Source organism: Ochotona princeps, chromosome 6, assembly GCF_030435755.1.
Source record: "Ochotona princeps isolate mOchPri1 chromosome 6, mOchPri1.hap1, whole genome shotgun sequence".
In the NCBI taxonomy this organism is placed as follows: domain Eukaryota; kingdom Metazoa; phylum Chordata; class Mammalia; order Lagomorpha; family Ochotonidae; genus Ochotona; species Ochotona princeps.
The window spans coordinates 44,048,181-44,065,758 of NC_080837.1; the positions used below are offsets into that span (position 1 = coordinate 44,048,181).

Below are 17,578 nucleotides of genomic sequence, written 5' to 3' on the forward strand. Positions count from 1 at the left end.
GGCAGTGTGGGGGAAGAAGGGGTTGAGAGGCTATGCCTGCAGTACCAGAGTCCTGGCCTCAACATACATATATATTTTTTAAAGATTAGTTGATTTTTACTGGAAAGACAGACTTACAGAGAAAAGGAGAGATAGGTCTGCTGGGTCACTCCCCAGGTGGCCACAACAGCCAGAGCTGAGCTGAGCTGAGCCAAAGCCAGAAGCTACTTCCGGGTCTCCCTTGTGGGTGCAGGGTCCCAAGGCTTTGGGTAATCCTCAACTGCTCTCCCAAGCCACAAGCAGGAGCTGGATGGGAAGTGGAGCAGCCAGGATATGAACCAGCTCCCATATGGGATCCCAGTACATGCAAGGTGAGGACTCCAGCCACTAGGCTACTGTGCTGGGCCCTGTGTATACATTTTTTAAACTGCCAGAGAACTCAAGTGCTGAGCACTTTCCTGACAGAACTCACACGGTATTCCAGCCATCAGGATGGAAATTCATGTTAACATAGTAAATCCACAGCACTATTAATTTTTGCTATTTGATATTCATGAAATTATTTTTAATAACCCAAAAATAAAACTTTATAAAAATTAAACTTTATTTTTATTGGAAAATCAGATATACAGAGAGGAAAGACAGAGGAAAATCTTCTGCCTGTTCCCTCTACAAGTGGCCAAAATGACTGGAGATGAGCCAGTCTGAAACCAGGAGCTTATTCTGGGTCTCCCACGCGGGTGCAGAGTCCCAAAGCGTTGGGTCATCCTCAACTGCTTTCCCAGGCCACAAGCAGGGAGCTGGATGGGAAGCAGAGCTGCCGGGACTAGAACCGGCACCCATAGGGGATCCCGGAGCATGCAAGGCAAGGACTTCAGCCGCTAGGCCACGCCGCCGGGCCCAAAATTTCACTGTTTTAAAAGACCAGCAATACCATTTTAAAGATTGAATCTTTGCTTTCCTGCTGGAATAGTTCCAGGATGCACTATTTAGGAAATGATAAATAGATTGTGACACTCTTAGGCTCCTGTCACAAGTACTGAATTTCTCAAGAATTCTCACTAGATTGGCAGGTTAGCAATTAAACTATTTCTTAGCATCAATTTCACTCCTAGGTTACTGAAACGTCCATATCTTGGCTACTGAGAATAGCACTGCAATCAACATGGGGAGGAAGGGATCTCGGATACGTTGCACCATTTCTCTGGGATATAGACCCAGTGGAGGAATAGCTGGGTCGTGTACTAAACCTACATAAGTCTTCTGAGGAACCTCCATATTATTCCTCATAATACTTGACTAATTTGAATTCCCGCCAAGTGGGTTTAAGTCCCCTTTGTCCATATCTTCCCTAACATTTGTCTTTATAACAAGTTGTAGTGAGCTGATACCACATGGTGATTTTGATTTGCACTTCCCTGGGATTAGAGGAGGTTTTTCATGTTTTTGTTGACCATTTGTCAACACTGAGAATGTCTGTCCGTACTTGTCCATTAAAAAAAGTTTATTGGAAAGGCAGAGTTGGAAAGTCTCGGTTTCTCCTCCTCTATCTGCTGATTCACTCCCCAAATGGCTGCAAGGGCTGCAGCTAAACCAGTGAGAAGCCAGGAGTTGCTTCCAGGTCTTCACTGTTGATGTCAGGGCCCAAGATTTGGGCCACCTTTTGCTGCTTTCGAGGTGCATTAACAGACAGCTGGATCAGAAGTGGAGCAGTCAAGACTCAAAATGATCCATTTTTTAAATAGTTATTTTAGTTGAGATATGTAATTCTTACTCATTCTGGATTTTTTACCCTTTGTCAGATGCATCAGGTATTTTCTCCCATTCTGTTGGCTACTCTTGCACTTGGTTCATTGTTTCTTCTGCTGTGAATGTTTCTTGGACAGATGTTCCAGACTGTGCTGAGTTGTAGAAAAAGAGAAACAGCAAGTTTCAATCCAGTCTTCCCAGAACTATTAAGAGACTATCAGGTCTTTAGTGTTTGTGGTGCCTCTGTCAAGAGTCAATCAGCTGTAGACTAGATTTCCGGGAGCACCACACTGCTTCACTGAGTCCTGTCTGCTTCAATGTCAGTGTCCTGCAATTTTGTGACACCTGCTTTGCACTAAGTCTTGAAATCTGGTATAATGTCTTTTTGATTAACATTGTTTTAGCTACTCAAGAGCTTCCATATAAATCTGTTTTATCTAATGAGATAATCTGGTTTTCGTCATTCTGTGACCATAGTACGTGGTGTTTATGGATTTGTGTAAGTTGACCCAACCTTGCATCCCAGGGATAAATGTCACTTCATCATGATGAATGTTCCATCTGTTGTAGCATAAATACAATTTGCTAGTATTTTGAGGATTTTTAAACTTACATTCATCAGGGACATTGGCCTGAATTTCTTCTCTTGTGGTATCTGGATTTGATACCATTGTACTAGCGGCCTCATAGAATGGGTTTGAAAGTATCTTCCCTTCTTCGGTGACTTGTTTGAAGAGAATTATTTTTCCTTAAAGGTTTGTGGAAGTCAGCCAGAAAGTCATCTGGTATTGAGTTTTCATTTGATAAGAGACTTTCAAATACTGATTCCATCTCCTTACTCTTTATCAGTCTCTTCAGACTTTATTCTTCATGATTCAGACTTGGAAAGACACCTATTTTTAGGAATCTATCCATTGTTCACAGTAATCTCCTTTAACCTTTTGAATCATAGTGTCCCCTTTCACTTCTGATTTGAACCTTTCTGTCAAGCAGGGGATTTATCCATTCTGTTCATATTTATAAATCCAATTCCAAGCTTTTTAAATATTTTTATGATGATTACATGGTTGATCAGGGTGGGAAGGATTGAGGTTTAGGGGCCAGTGGCGAAATCATTGTTTTCTAATTCTCCATTTCTTCTTGTCTCTGGGGAAGCGGAAAATAAAGGGGGAAGCCACTCCCAGCCTCCCAAATGTCCCAGTACCCAGGAGTGGGAACCGCCACCCAATATCAACCCAGGGACCCATTTGGATAGCTCTGAAATGCTGTCTATTTCGCAGATCCCAGGGTGTGGCAACCCTCCCAATGTCCATTTGCTGCCATAGTCAACCTCAAGTCTCCATTCACCCAGATTTTTATCGTTTACTGGGGGTAGTTGTCAAATTTGCCCTGTTCTCCTTCCTCTGCAATGGTACCAAACTCCAAGGCTGCCATATTCTCCAAGTTTTCTATCATTCTATTCCATATTTCTACTTTTATCTTCGTTGTTGCCTTCCTCATGACAATTTTGGGCTTAATTTGTTCCTTTTCTAGTAACTTTGAGTAGAATATTGAAATCTTTACAACATTTGTTCCTATAAACCACTCTTACTACTGTTGCTGCATTCCATGTTTTCACGTTGTATTTCCATTTTCATTTGTCTCAATGTATTTAATTTCTCCTTTAATTTCTTCCTTGACCCAAATATTACTGAGGGGTATACTGTTTAATTTCCACATTCTCACGTTTATTTTCCATTCTTCCTCCTGTAACTTGTAGTGATTAAGTATACTTGCTGTCACACAAATATATATCACCATGGTATAAATTTTGTTGCCCTAAATGTGATCTATCCTAAAATAATGTTCCATATATATTTCGAGTATGTTGCTATTGGGTAGAATGTTTGGGCCTCAAGTGTATTAGAATACGTCTAATTGATTTGCTGTCTGAATGACTTGTCCAATGTAAAAAGTGGGGTAGTCTCCCCTTATCCATGGGGAATATACTTCAGTACCCCTAGTGGGAGCCTCACACTAAATATAATACCAAACTAATTTGTATATTATTTTATTAAACTTTCATAGGCACGTATGTAGGATTTATAAATTGGACACAAACAAATGAAACAATCACAAAAATATGGTGTAATTAAAGTGAACCTGATCTGTTTCTCAAAACATTTTACTTCATGCACAGATGACATTAGATTGTGCAATACCTGTGTAATGAGATGAAGCAAAATAAACGATGCAGTCACTTTGATGCAGCATCAGGCGACTACGTAAGGGTTACTTGAGCTGATGCGCTGCAATCCACACCAGCCAATCCAATGATGTACACAGCTACTAAGTGACTGGCAGGGAGGTGGTATGCAGAGCACAGACACTCTGCACGGAAGGCTAATCCACATCCCAGGTAGGATGGGACAAAAAAGTACCAGATTCCATCACACTGAAACAGCATGCAGTTAAAAACTTGTTACATGGAAAATTCTAGGAAAGATTCATATTTTCAGACCACTGGTAAACTATGGAAGAAAAACCATGAATAATGTGCAACTACCATACTGAAATCCACCAGGACTAGTGTGCTCCCTTCCATCTAAGTAGCTGCTTTACTGACTTGGGACACACCAGTGTTGGGAGTGATATATATATACCTTAATTGTTATTATCATCTTGATACATTGACTCATTATCATTAGGTCAAAAGGAAACAAATAACATAAAGTTTGTTGTTGTCTGTTTCCATTTGTGTAGAAAATCCATTCCTTCACTTTCTATAGATGAATTTTAAGGTAAAGTAAGTCTCTGCTATGCAGCACAGTTAGGTTTTGCTTTTGAATCCATTCACTTATTTTATGCCTTTTGATTGGAGAACTTATTTGCATTTGAAGAATTTCTAGGCAAGAACTTAATAAAGCCATTTGGTTACTTGCTTTCTGGCTATATTGTGCCCAAGGGTTAGTATCAACATGTATAGAAATAGTGAAATGTATCCTACCTACTGGATTAGAAGCTAATGAAATTTAAGCAGAACTATCCACAGGATAACTTTTGTTGACAATTAACTGTATTTCAAAATAGCTAAAGACTTTAATATTCCCAAAGTGATAAATGCCTAAAGTTACAGATATACCAAGTGCCCAAATGTGATACTGCTTAGTGCATGTGTATTAAGAATGTATTGTTTCCCATAAATACGTGCAATTATTATATTTAAACCAAAATATGATTTTTAAGTTCCTACGTAACACTTCTTACTTCAGTACAATGCCTGAACTTGGTACATGTTCAGCAAATGACAGCACTTGATATCACCATCAGCTGATTAGCTTCAGGTCACTTGCTATCACGGGGTCATTAGTGGCCACAGTGTTCCATTCACACACATATATTCCTTTTGTGCTGAAGCATACCCTCCGAGATCACTGGTTACACTACCTTGCTACATTTAGGTAAAATGCAATAGAACTACTGCAAAGGTCAAATAACCTTGCCTGTCCCTCTATGGCTGCCAAAAAAAAACAAATTCTGCCAAAAAAGTTAGTGGGCCTAGTGTTTCACATTCTAAGTTACTCACTTTAGGACATGCTTGGATATTTTAATGACAGCCCCATTGTTGATGGTGAGACTTCATAGATGACTCACAGTACACCCTTACCCATTTTCTTAAGATATTACACAAATATTTTGAAGGTGATCAATTTTTAAATAATGCCACATGATCTTCAGAAAAGCCTAAGTTAAATGCAAGGTGTTCGTTTTGATTTAGTAGTGTTGGTTATTGAAACAACAAAAGGTTCCAAGAGTTTCACTTTCTCAGAGCCATGTGACTCTTAACAGGCAACCGGAACCCAAGGGAGGTCATCTGACACTCATTGGACAAACACCTTCTGTCCCACTACCTAAACATTCATTCCACAACCTCAGTTACACATGCTCAAACAGAGGACCTTACTGTCAGAGTCCGAAGGTTATAGCTGCCACTTACATGGCCTCTGAATTTACCCAGTTTACGACTTACTTTGAAAGAGGTTCTATTTTTTTTTTTTAAATTTAAGACTGCCTATTCTTTTTTTTTAATTTTTTTTAAGATTTATTTATTTTTTATTACAAAGTCAGATATACAGAGAGGAGGAGAGGCAGAGAGGAAGATCTTCCATCCGATGTTTCATTCCCCAAGTGAGCCGCAACGGCCGATGCGCGCCGATCCGAAGCCGGGAACCAGGAACCTCTTCCAGGTCTCCCACACGGCTGCAGGGTCCCAAAGCCTTGGGCCGTCCTCAACTGCTTTCCCAGGCCACAAGCAGGGAGCTGGATGGGAAGTGGAGCTGCCGGGATTAGAACCGGCGCCCATATGGGATCCGGGGGGCTTTCAAGGCGAGGATTTTAGCCGCTAGGCCACGCTGCCGGGCCCGAAAGAGGTTCTATTCTATACTAACTTTCAAGACTTTCCGGGCTCGGCAGTGTGGCCTGGTGGCTAAGGTCCTCGCCTTGATCCCATATGGCCGCTGGTTCTAATCCCGGCAGCTCCACTTCCTCTCTCTCCTCCTCTCAGTATATCTGACTTTGTAACGAAAATAAAATAAATCTTTAAAAAAAAAAGACTTTCCAAAAGATGCTTTCTAGATCAAGTACAGAACCAACTTCCATTGATCATAAACTTCCACTTATCTTAGCCATTTATTTACTCTCCATTCCAATTCCCCTAAAATTAAGACTGTCTTTTGGCAAAAGGAAATTGGAGTCTGAAAGATAACCAGAGAGCTGAGCAATTGAGAGGAATGTGCTGAAAGCTATTAGAGTGCAGCACCCAGATTTGATGAAACAGGATCAACCAAAATGTAATTTAAACCCCCAAAAACACAGATTCGCTAAAATTTCATTTCTAGTAAAACTAATGTAAATTAATAATCTGTGCAAAAAACATTCAGGCCTTGAAAGGAACTTGAGAACTATGGTCCCTGCGAGTGATCCTTTGGCTCAGCTCTTAGGGGCTGGGACCACAAAGATAATCTCAGCTGTCAAAAGTGAAGATGCAAAAACATTGACTGCCTTGGAGGACAAAATGCATCATAGAATCAAGTATCATTTTGGTGACTTTCATTTACTAGGGAAAAAAACTTTGAAGGAACAAATCAAACTGAACCACAGTTGGGTGCCTCTGAGGACAACAAAATTCAACGTGTTAAAACCACCTAACAGACTTCAATTTAATGGAAGCACTAAACAAATGGCAGAAGTCATGAAAACAAGCACAGATTAAAATTAGATTCAGAGTATCTCTATGTATCTCTGCAGCACAAGATGACCCAGGTCCTTGGGCCCCCATACTCACACAGGAGACCCAAGAAAAGCTCCAGGCTCCTAGCTTTGGGCCAGCCCAGCTCCGGTCATTAGAAGTGTTTAGGGAGTGAATCAGTGGATGGAAGCGCTCATCCTCTTTCTGTATCTATGCTCTCTATGTAATCTGCCTTTCAAAATAATAAACCTTTAAGAATATCTCTATGATGGCAAATGAATATGAAAATAATGTAGAAATAGATCTATTTATAGAAAAGACTTCCCAACTATGTAACAGAGACCCACGGGTCAAAAGAAAGCATTCCGATTCGGGGAATACACAAGCATCTAAGGAATCAATAGTTGCAGAATTTGATAATACTGAATTTGTCCAACATATTTGCCATGATCTCTGAACCTGACACCTGGTATAGACACAGACCTCCCATTACTTTACAAAAAAGAAGGAAATGAACAAAGTCAAGTGTAAGTTAAAATAAGAGCTAAACAAGAAAATGAAGGAAAACAGAAGCATTGACAATGCTGAGATTGAGTCTTTAGTTGAATGTTCTCTGAAATTTGAATGACTAAGACAACTAGATTTTCAGTAAAGATCCACACATCCAAAATTTAAAAAAAAAAAAAAAAAGGAAGAAAAAAGATCCACACATCCTTTCCTCAAAAGGTAAAAGGTGGCAGCACGCCTTTGACCTAGCAGTTACAAGAGGTGCGCCCCAGGCCAGAGAGCCTGTGTTCAAGAACCAGCTCTAGCTCTCAATTCCAGTTTCTTGCTGATGAGCCATCCTTGCTACCTCCTGGGATAGGACAAGTGGGTCCTGTCACCCACCTCAGAGGCCTGGGGTGAGCTCCTGGCTGCAGCCACTGGGCCACTTCGGGGGTAAGCAGTGGCTGGCAGTGTTTCCCCCCTCCCTTTCACCTTCCTTTCCCTCTTCAAATAAGTGGGGAATAACTGTACTTGGGAAAGAAGCTGAAGAAACACTAAATAAAGCCAAAAAGGCCAATCCAGTAGCCCTACAGCCAAAGACCATGGAGGAGACTAAGAAAGAACAAGAGGGGAGGAAGAAAAGGAGGAAATCAGAAAACTTAAGGAGGATCAGCAATGACTCCCTCAACTAGTGCTGTCAGATTGAAAGCTAACAGAAAGGGGAAAGAAAGCTGCCCAGGCTGGGTCTGCTTCAGGCCAGCTTCAGGCCAGGAAATCGAAGTACACCACGATAAAGAACAAGGTGCAACAGGGCCAGTCAAGCCAAAGAGCCGGCAAGCAGCCGAGCATGCGAAATGGTGCTGAACACCAACAGGGCAGCATTCAAACAGCTGACACCCAGCTGCTGTTATCTTTGAGGCTTTAAAATAGAAAAAACTGAGCTAAGCCCACTTGAGTATCCAGTTGTAAGAAAGACCTCATCATGAACTTTGGTAATCAAAATGAATTTTAATACTTTGTGAGCATAGTTCTATTTGTTTTGTCAGATAATTCAAATACCAAAAGGAAGCTCTTCTTCTGAATCGCCTTTGTAGTAGGAGCCTCTGTCACTACAAACTACAAACCACACAGCAAAAAGGAGCCAATAGTGAATGCAAATACCATCCCAAAATGCAGAAAACAAGATTCAAGGTCTTAAAGACACAGGTTGGGGCTGGTGCGATGGTTCAACAGGCCAATCCTCTGCCTGCAAGCACCAACGTCCCACATGGTTCCTCTCGTGGCTGCTCTACTGCTGATCCAGTTCCCTGCTTGGGGCCTGGAAAAGGCAAGCGAGGGTGAGCAGAGCCCTTGGAACCCTGTGCCTATGTGGGAGACCCAAAAGAAGCTCCTGGCTCCCAGCTTTAGGCAGGCTCAGCTCAAATCAGCTATTGTGGCCATTTGGGAAGCAAACCAGCAGATAGAGGATCTTTGTCTCTTCTCTCTGTAAATCTGCCTTTCAAATGAAAATCTTGAAAACAAAAAAAAAAAAAAAAAAGAAAAGAAAAGCACAGCTGCCAGAATAACATTTAATTGCTCTTTCAAATCACTCACATATTACTGCCATCTTCCCCCCAGAATCAACTTTTCATGACATTACATTGAAAGATATCTAAAAGTTTTCAATGCAAATACGCATAGAACTGTGCTGACCTAACTGTAACCTAAATATTTTAATGTGTTCCACACAGACTTGCACATAGACTTTTCCCACGTATATCTACAACTTTCCTCCAGCACATTCTAGTCACACCACAGTTTTCTATTGCTCATTATCAGCAACATCTTGTACAGACTATGCACTTGACATGAATTCAGTGACTCGCCACTTGAAAAATAAAAGTGAAGGGCAGAAGAAACTGCCTAAAGATGTAGCAGTCAGTGACAGCAGGGGACCATTTTAAAGCTGTTGAAGCACAACTTAAAACTCAAAGAGTACCATTCAAAAAGATAACCAAGGCATGAATATCTGTCCTACAGGAATGAATGTCCTCCAGGAGGACAGCTATACACTCCCAATCCTACCAGAAAGATACAGTTCCAAGCCAATCATCTACCTCCCATACCGACTACAACAGAAAAATGAGACCACCACTGCCCGTGGCCAGAAAATTCAATGGTAGGGTCTGCTTGGCCCGGGGTGAGGGTGCAGAAAAAGGTGTTTTCTCCCTGAAATGGCTCCTCGTCATTGGTACAAACTGAAATTCTAGCATTTGAAATCCATTTCAATATTATGATGTCATTTTTCTTAGATTTTACGATCTATTTTAATGGATAATACATGTTAACAATTTAAAGAATTATTAAAGCAACACAATTAGCTAATATCCAGGCCAATATCTAGGCTACCACCAACCACACACAAATGACCTACCCCCACACACACACACCAGTTGTTCTGTTCCCCTCCACAACCACTATTGCTCATTTCCCCATTATAGTTGGCTACCATCCCGACCTTCACAATGACCATGCCCTTGGTTTTAGTTTTATCATTTAAAATGTGCCAACTCCAATGCTTTACTTTTCCGTATTTTTCCTTTATGCAAACAGAATTACGTTGAGGTATTCTGTGAATATATAGTGCTTTTCACTCTATTATATTAGGAAAATATCCATCTGATGGTGTGTTCACTCTTATCCGTGGCCACCTGAGCAGCTTCCATTCGTGGCTTTTTCACAGGATACAGTCGTGAACACCCTTGCACACACACCACAATCCGTAAAGAACCTCCAGGGTGTCAGGGCTGCATCTTGAGCTTTATTGGGAAAAGGCTAACTACCTTGTGAAGGGAAAACACCAACATATGCATACGCCAACCGTGTGAGAGACAGGAATCCACTCTAATCACCAGCCTTTACAATTCACTGCTGCGGTGGAAATCCTCCTCAGAATACACACATCAAGCTAGGCGTGCTCTTGCCAAAAATACTGAGTCAGAAGCAGATGCATCGCCCAGCTCATTTAGAAGGAGAAATAAAATAGGAAGCATACTTTGAAGCAAGCAGACCTCATTTGAGAAAAGATTTGGATCCTGTCACACGGGGAGGGCAACGTCCACGCTTCAGTGGCACACGGCAGCATCTGGTGGGCGGAGGGCAACGTCCACCCTTCAGTGGCACACGGCAGCATCTGGTGGGCGGAGGGCAATGCTGACATGACATGACAGACTCGGGACAGCACCACTGGTAGTCAGGGAACACACTCAGCATCAGTGCCTTTATACCCAGAGCTAAGAAAGACAGTTTCTCAAAAACTAGATAATTATGTCATCGAATATTGCTGGATAACAGTCAAGAAAAGGTATGAGAGAAATTAGACTGGAACAAATACAGATAATTACATTTCATAATTATGTTTCAATCAACAAATTTAGATAAGCATTGAACCTAGACACCATGTTTACACGTTAGGCAGAAGCATAAACAATAGGTGGTTGTTAGCACATTAAATCACTCTGTTTCTATGTTTACTGTTCACTTTGCTTCTACTATTTTGCCCTTCCTTGCAATTCACTTATTGCTGCCTCTGCCTGGAACATCCTTCCTGCAAGTAACTTCAATTTTTCCCTCCCCTTCCTCAGGTTACTTCTCAATGCAACTTCCTCCAACCTCTGTTAAAATTTAACAGCTCTTCTCACTTTACTGATATCCTAATCAATCATCACCACGCACCATTTTACACTTTCCTTTTCTTTGTTTTAACCCTCTAAATATATTCCATGAGGCAAATGTTTGTCTGTTCTGTTCATTATTGCATCACCAGCCTCTAGAAACCATGCCTGGAAACAGGAGCCACTTCAATATTCATTGCATGAACCACAATCAGATACCATTCAATCAACTTGTCACAGTTAAATCTAATATGGGGGGGGCGGGGGGGCACTGTAGCATAATGGGTAAAGTTGCCACCTGCAATGCCAGCGTCCCATATGGGAGCAGGTTCAAGTCCCAGCTGCTCTACTTCTGATTCAGTCCTGTGCTAATGTACCTGGGAAAGCAGTTGAGGATGGCCCAACTGTTGGGTCGCCGCACCCAGATGGGAGACCCAGGGAGAGCTCCTGGTCCAGCCATTTGGGGTGTACCAGCTGATGGAAGACCTGTCTGTCCTCCTCTCTAATTCAGACTTTTTAATTGTAGAGATTTATTTGAAAGGCAAACAGTACCATGTATTAGGAGCGTGGGAAACACTAGGAACTCCAGCTCATTTCTACTTTGAGGAGCAATTTCACAAAACCTAGAAAAGTATCACATCGCACAGCCAGTAAATAAGGACAATATTCTGAAAATCAGCTTCATTCCAAACAGTACAGCAACCCAAGGACATTTCAGTGATTTTTTTTTTCATCAAAGAACGAAATCTCTCACAGGTCAGCATTACCAACACTGCAACATGCATGAAGACAACTCAGGCTGTGTTGAGAACTGACAGAGACATCAGCAGAGCAGAGAAGCAGTGGGAGCACGTAGCAAAGCTGGGATGGCCACAGCCTTCCGATAAACCAATCAGAGAAACACGGCACATCAGAAAGCAGGGGCAAACACGGACAGCAGCAGCAACACAGAGAACCAAAATACATCACCAAAATCAAACAGCCGGACACACCTATTGTGTTAGACCAGAATGTTTAATTTCCTGCATTTATGCAGTTTCTCATTACCAAATACTGTCCTAATAATTGACTATAGACTTAATCGAATTCCAACCACATGTAATACACAAGCTAATTTTACTGCATTACTTCAATTTTCCTCCTTTTTTTAAGCAGGACAGCTAGTAAGAACTGAAACTCATCAGTCCACATTTTATCCTTATTTCCATTCTCCCACCTAGAAAGAAAATGGCTTATGAACTTCATAACAAGGCAGAACGCAGGGAACAAGGCAGTAACACTCACTTGACTGGCAAATGTAAGATTCTCAACCCTGGCAGAGTCCAGCTGTCCAACATCATCTCCCAACCTCTACCTGAAGGGGCTAGGCTCTGTGTCACCTAATCCTGGCATGAGGATACCACACTGAACACCGTGCCCTGGCTCATGACTTAACATTCTTCTTTCCTACTCAGAAGTTTATCCCCTAATGTTGGAGGGAAACACATCACCTTCTGATTACTGTCCTGGTACCGGCATTCAAAACACAGGCAGATGAAAAGCTGAGTCCCACAGCAACATAAAGGTGTGGGAAGAGGGATTCAAAACTCTGAAAATATTTTTGTTTTGTATCTCTGTTCTCACAGCTGCATCCTTTAAATCTTTAGCCTGGTAATAATATCCTTGGAGATAACTATCAATTCATATGCAGTTATAAGGAAGTAACAGATCTTACACATTTCGCCCATTTTCCCAGTTATAAAAGCACAATTTGAAAGGTAGGACAGGTATCTAGCCAACTTTCACAACATGCCACTGGAAGTCCTACCTGCAGAGCTGAGGAGGACACTGAAGTCTGTGCCCCTCTGAGACTCTCCACTTTCATTATCGACCTCTTTTTCGCTGTCTCGGTATCGATCCCAGTTAGAGACGATCTTCCTTTTAGAATAATTTCCCTGCTCCTCATTCTCTTCTCCGTAAGTCTCTGCATCGCTGTCATCTTCAACCTGCAATCATTAGACACAATCAATAAGCAGGCAGTGGAATCCTTGACCTTTGTAGCTCGCAGAGCTTAAGAAAAAAGTACACAGGTTTCACAAAAAAAGAGCAAATTTGCAGACCAACCTGAGAATATTAAATTACATTTCAAGAGCACCCCTATACCCATCGTTCCAGTGTCACTTTTCAGGATGAACTCTTCCATAGACATCAAGAATAAAAGCTGAGAAGTCCCTGTCCAAATTCGTACGTAACTGGTATCTACAAAAATCTGTTTCAATCTTAATAGCTGCATGATTTAGTTTAAATAAGGCTAAAAGTCTTAAATGCAAAGGGCTGTAGGTTAGACATGAAATCTCTTTCAGTTCACAGATTTTTACAAACCTATTCCATAAATGTGTTCTACACTTTTTAATGAAGATCTAGCTAGGAGATGTTCTAGAAACGTTTCCAGTCTTGGGTATTAGAAAGTTAAGACAGCAGGGCCCAGTGTGGTAGCTCAGCGGCTAAAGTCCTCGCCTTGCATGCACTAGGATCCCATATGGGTGCCAGTTCTAATTCCAGCGGCCCTGCTTCCCATCCAGCTCCCTGCTTGTGGCCTGGGAAAGCAGTCGAGTATGGCCCAAGGTCTTGGGACCCTGTACCCACGAGGGAGACCTGCAGGAGGCTCTGACTCCTGGCTTCAGATCGGCTCAGGTCCAGCCATTGCTGGAACTTGGGGAGTGATCCAGCAGATGGAAGATCTCTGTAAATCTGATTTTCCAATAAATAAATCTTTTTTTAAAAAGACAGTAAGCAGAGAAATGCAGATTGAGAAATTCCACAAGATGAAGACCTAATTGTTCAATAAAAATTACAGGGGGGGGGGGGGAATGCCATGAGATGGGGAAAAACCCATAGCTCAGAAGAGCCTACCAAGCGCGTAACCTACGCAATGCAGCGAACCACGCAACCTGCAACCTACGCAATGCAGCGAACCACGCAACCTGCAACCTACGCAATGCAGTAAGCCTTTTCTGGGCCCCGATTCAAACAACCCAGCCAGAGAAAATAGTCACCACGTGTCAACTGAAGAAGCGCAGCCACTGCCTACTTGCTCACAGTAAACAAACACTGGTACCGGATCTTTCAAGGGTTGTCACCTTTTAAATGTAAATACTAAGCTCTTTAGAAATTAAATAGTAACATGTGGGGTTTGCTTCAAAACAGAAAGTGAAGCCCAATGGTAGAAAAGTCAACTAACACATAATGGCTGAAACTGGAGAACCTACACGGAAACTTGTTGCATCCAATTCTGTGTATGTTAGCAATTTTCCAAAACAAATACCATATTTTTAACATGAGATCCATGTAGAATCTGAAGACACAGAGTTCCGAGAAATGTCCCTAAAGAGATTATAAAATCCTTATCAACTGGGGAGTGAGGGGGTATTACACAGTGGAATGTATTATAAGCCATCTGTAAAAATGTGTTACTATGAACATTTGTCTTTAAAAAGAAACAAATTAATCGTGTGCTTTGCAAAAAAAATAGGAAGTTAAATTCTGAAATAGAAATGCAATATTCACCTAGAGTATCATTAACACCTAACTGCATATGCTGCCAGGTCTACTACACACAGACAAAACCTTTCTTCCTGGAAACCAAGTTTTAGTGTTGCTGTTTAAGTTAGTGCTTCCCATCTCTAAGAGTTTCATTTCATGTCAAACTATTACCAAATTTCCCTAATTCTTAAATTTTCCTATATAGCTTTTTCCAGGTCACTATCCCATTCAGGCCATGCATTATTTCCCCTTAAGTTCCTCCAAATCCAGCACAGACCCTAATATTGTAGCGGTAACTTATTGACAAAGCAGAGCCAGGTAAAATGTAAAGAACCCACCTCCTCTGCGGCTGCTTCCCCGTGGTGCTATTTGTAGATTTTTTTAAATCTAACCTTTAAGAAAACACACTCAACACAGTCGAATATCTCTCAGTTTAAATACATTATAAGCGGTGCTCTGAGCCATACTTCACAACAAATGGCAACTGAGCGGCTGAACCAACCTAAGTCTTGCTAAGTGGGACACGTGCGTTCAGAGGACAAAGTCTGTCCATTCCCTACAGATGTGCCCCCACCCCTTCACGCAGAAACATGTAGGTATGGGATTGTTTCAGTTCACTGAATTTTCCCATCAGCCATCATCTCACAACATTAACTCCGGTCAATAATCATCTTCATCAGGTTTCATAAGCTTGGGATACGATGGTGTAATCACTCTGAAGATCACTTTCAGCCCTCAGATATCGTAAAATGTCCTTGCCAAATCAGACAGTAATTGACACTGTAGTACAAAGATTGCAAAGAATTCCAAAAACCTAGTGTTTTCCTGTAAATTTCATAGAACACAAAGATGCTGGCCGACTAAAATCTCTGTGACTGAACAAGATCAGTCTTACAAATACCAGATACCAAGAACATCCTGAAGAAAGCAGCTTTGTAGCGGGCAGTATGTGTTGGGGGTGGGGGTGATGCCTAGAAGTAAAAATACCAGCAGAGTTTAGTCTGGGAAAATTGAATATTCTCCTGTTGGGCCACTGGGTAAATACAATCCACAGAGGGTTCTCCGACTGGTATAAAACCTCAGAACATGGCCATGAAACAAGACAAAAATGTAACCCTGGGCAAAATAATTATCTTGGTCTGAAAGACCATTATGATCTGAAAGGCCTGGGGAGCTATGGATGCAGTGAAACAGACACGGAAATGGAAGGCAGGAGACCCGGCAGGAATTCATGAGCCTTCCACAGCCCTTTAGTAGTCACAAGTGTTTATGATGGACTGGGTCTCATGCCGCTCCATGACTCACTGAACTCCACAGAACAATCCCTGAACAAGGATCTCATTGCCCAGACACAAACTCAATGACAAGAGCAGCTGCCGTTAGTCCCTACCACGAGGGTAGTAAAAGAGATTTAAAAAAAAGTTTAGGAGACAACCTGATGTAACATCAAGAAAAATACACTTATCTTAGCAACTCCAGGAGACTTCAGATTTGGTTCATTAGGCAAAGATCTTGGACAATACTCTACTACTTTAGGCAAAACTTCCAGATGCAGAGAGGCAAGAAAGCAAATGCGAAAATATTGATGAAAACAATGTGAGAATTGTAAATAATGCTAGTATCATTACAAGCTCAACTTTGAATGTATTTCATACCTGGCCATTGGCCACTGGTTGGAGTGTTCCTGAAATGACAGCAATGCCATTTGGTTAACAAGCAAGATACCTGTTACACAATCAAACTACTGTGGAGCTATCATCTTCAACAACATACACACTCACACACACTTAGGACAAAGATTTCTTATCAGTAAAAGTAGCTTGATGTTATGCAGTTCTTTATATAATCAAGAGTCAATCTCACTTTGCCTCCACTGTAGAAGGAAGATGAGAAAAATATCAGTTGGATAACAGCGTTACATTCTACAGAAATAGCAAGTGAAAAAGTTTTAAAACACAGAATATAGTATTTCTATGTATTTAATACATGAGACCAATCAAACCTTAAGCCAAACTACCAATTTCCTTCTCCAAAGTGTTTATTTTTACTCTTATCCCAGGTAATTATTAAGAAAAAGAAAAAAGGTATGAGCAAAATGAGAAAAGCACTGTATTACCACAAGGAACTATAACTTTCATTTATCCAGGCAGACAAATGAGACTTAAACCCATTAAATGCACAAATATCTGAAAGTGTCATAATAATTACAACCTCTTTCTTAATTAAGCTGTGTATCAGCAGAGCAAGGATTAGTCTAATCACTTCTTAATTCACCTCAAGTAATAGCAGTAAAATCATTAGTCAAGGGCCAGTATGGTGGCATATCAGGGTGAGCCTCTACCTGCCATGCTGGTATCCCAAATATGGATGCTGGTTCAAATCCTGGCTGCTCCATTTCTGATTCAGTTCCCTGCTTGTGGCCTGGGAAAAAGCAGGAGATGACCTGAATTCTTGAGCTTTTGTACCTGGAAGAAGCTTCTGGCTTCACACCTGCTCAACCCTAGCTGGTGCAGGTGTCTGGGGAATGAACCAGCAGCTGGAAGATATGTCTTTTCCAATAGAAATAAATTTAAGAAGTTGTCTTAAATTAGTCAGGAAAAGGTCATCAACCTCCTAACAGGGATTGACAGGACAATCCTGCATTTTCACGAGTCAGCAACCCCATAAACACACACAGGAAAGGGAGGGAGGTGAAGGATGACAGAGAGAAACGGAAGGGAACACTACTCAGCTAAGTTTCCTACCAGTTCCAGCCAGAACTCGCCCTTGCCCTCTGTATCCAGCAGCACGCTCCTGGCTTCTGAGGCCTTCCCAGAACTTCCTTCAGTGTTCATGTACCCAAGTCAGTTCTAGCTGTGCCCCAAATTCTAGTTTTTACCCATAATAGTTTCAAACTCTTTTTGCACAATTTTCAGTATTTGTGTCAGAATCACTTCCTGATGCCAAAAATAGGTATTAGTTT

General features: G+C 41.5%; 1 protein-coding gene across 1 annotated transcript in view; it reads right to left on the reverse strand.

Annotated features, from left to right (window-relative positions):
* AVEN (apoptosis and caspase activation inhibitor) overlaps nt 1–17,578 on the reverse strand; it is a 160,694-nt gene that overhangs the window by 112,340 nt on the left and 30,776 nt on the right. Inside the window, exon 2 of the mRNA XM_058666118.1 lies at nt 12,902–13,079. Coding sequence (XP_058522101.1) covers nt 12,902–13,079 — 178 coding nt within the window. The remainder of the gene's footprint in view (nt 1–12,901; nt 13,080–17,578) is intronic.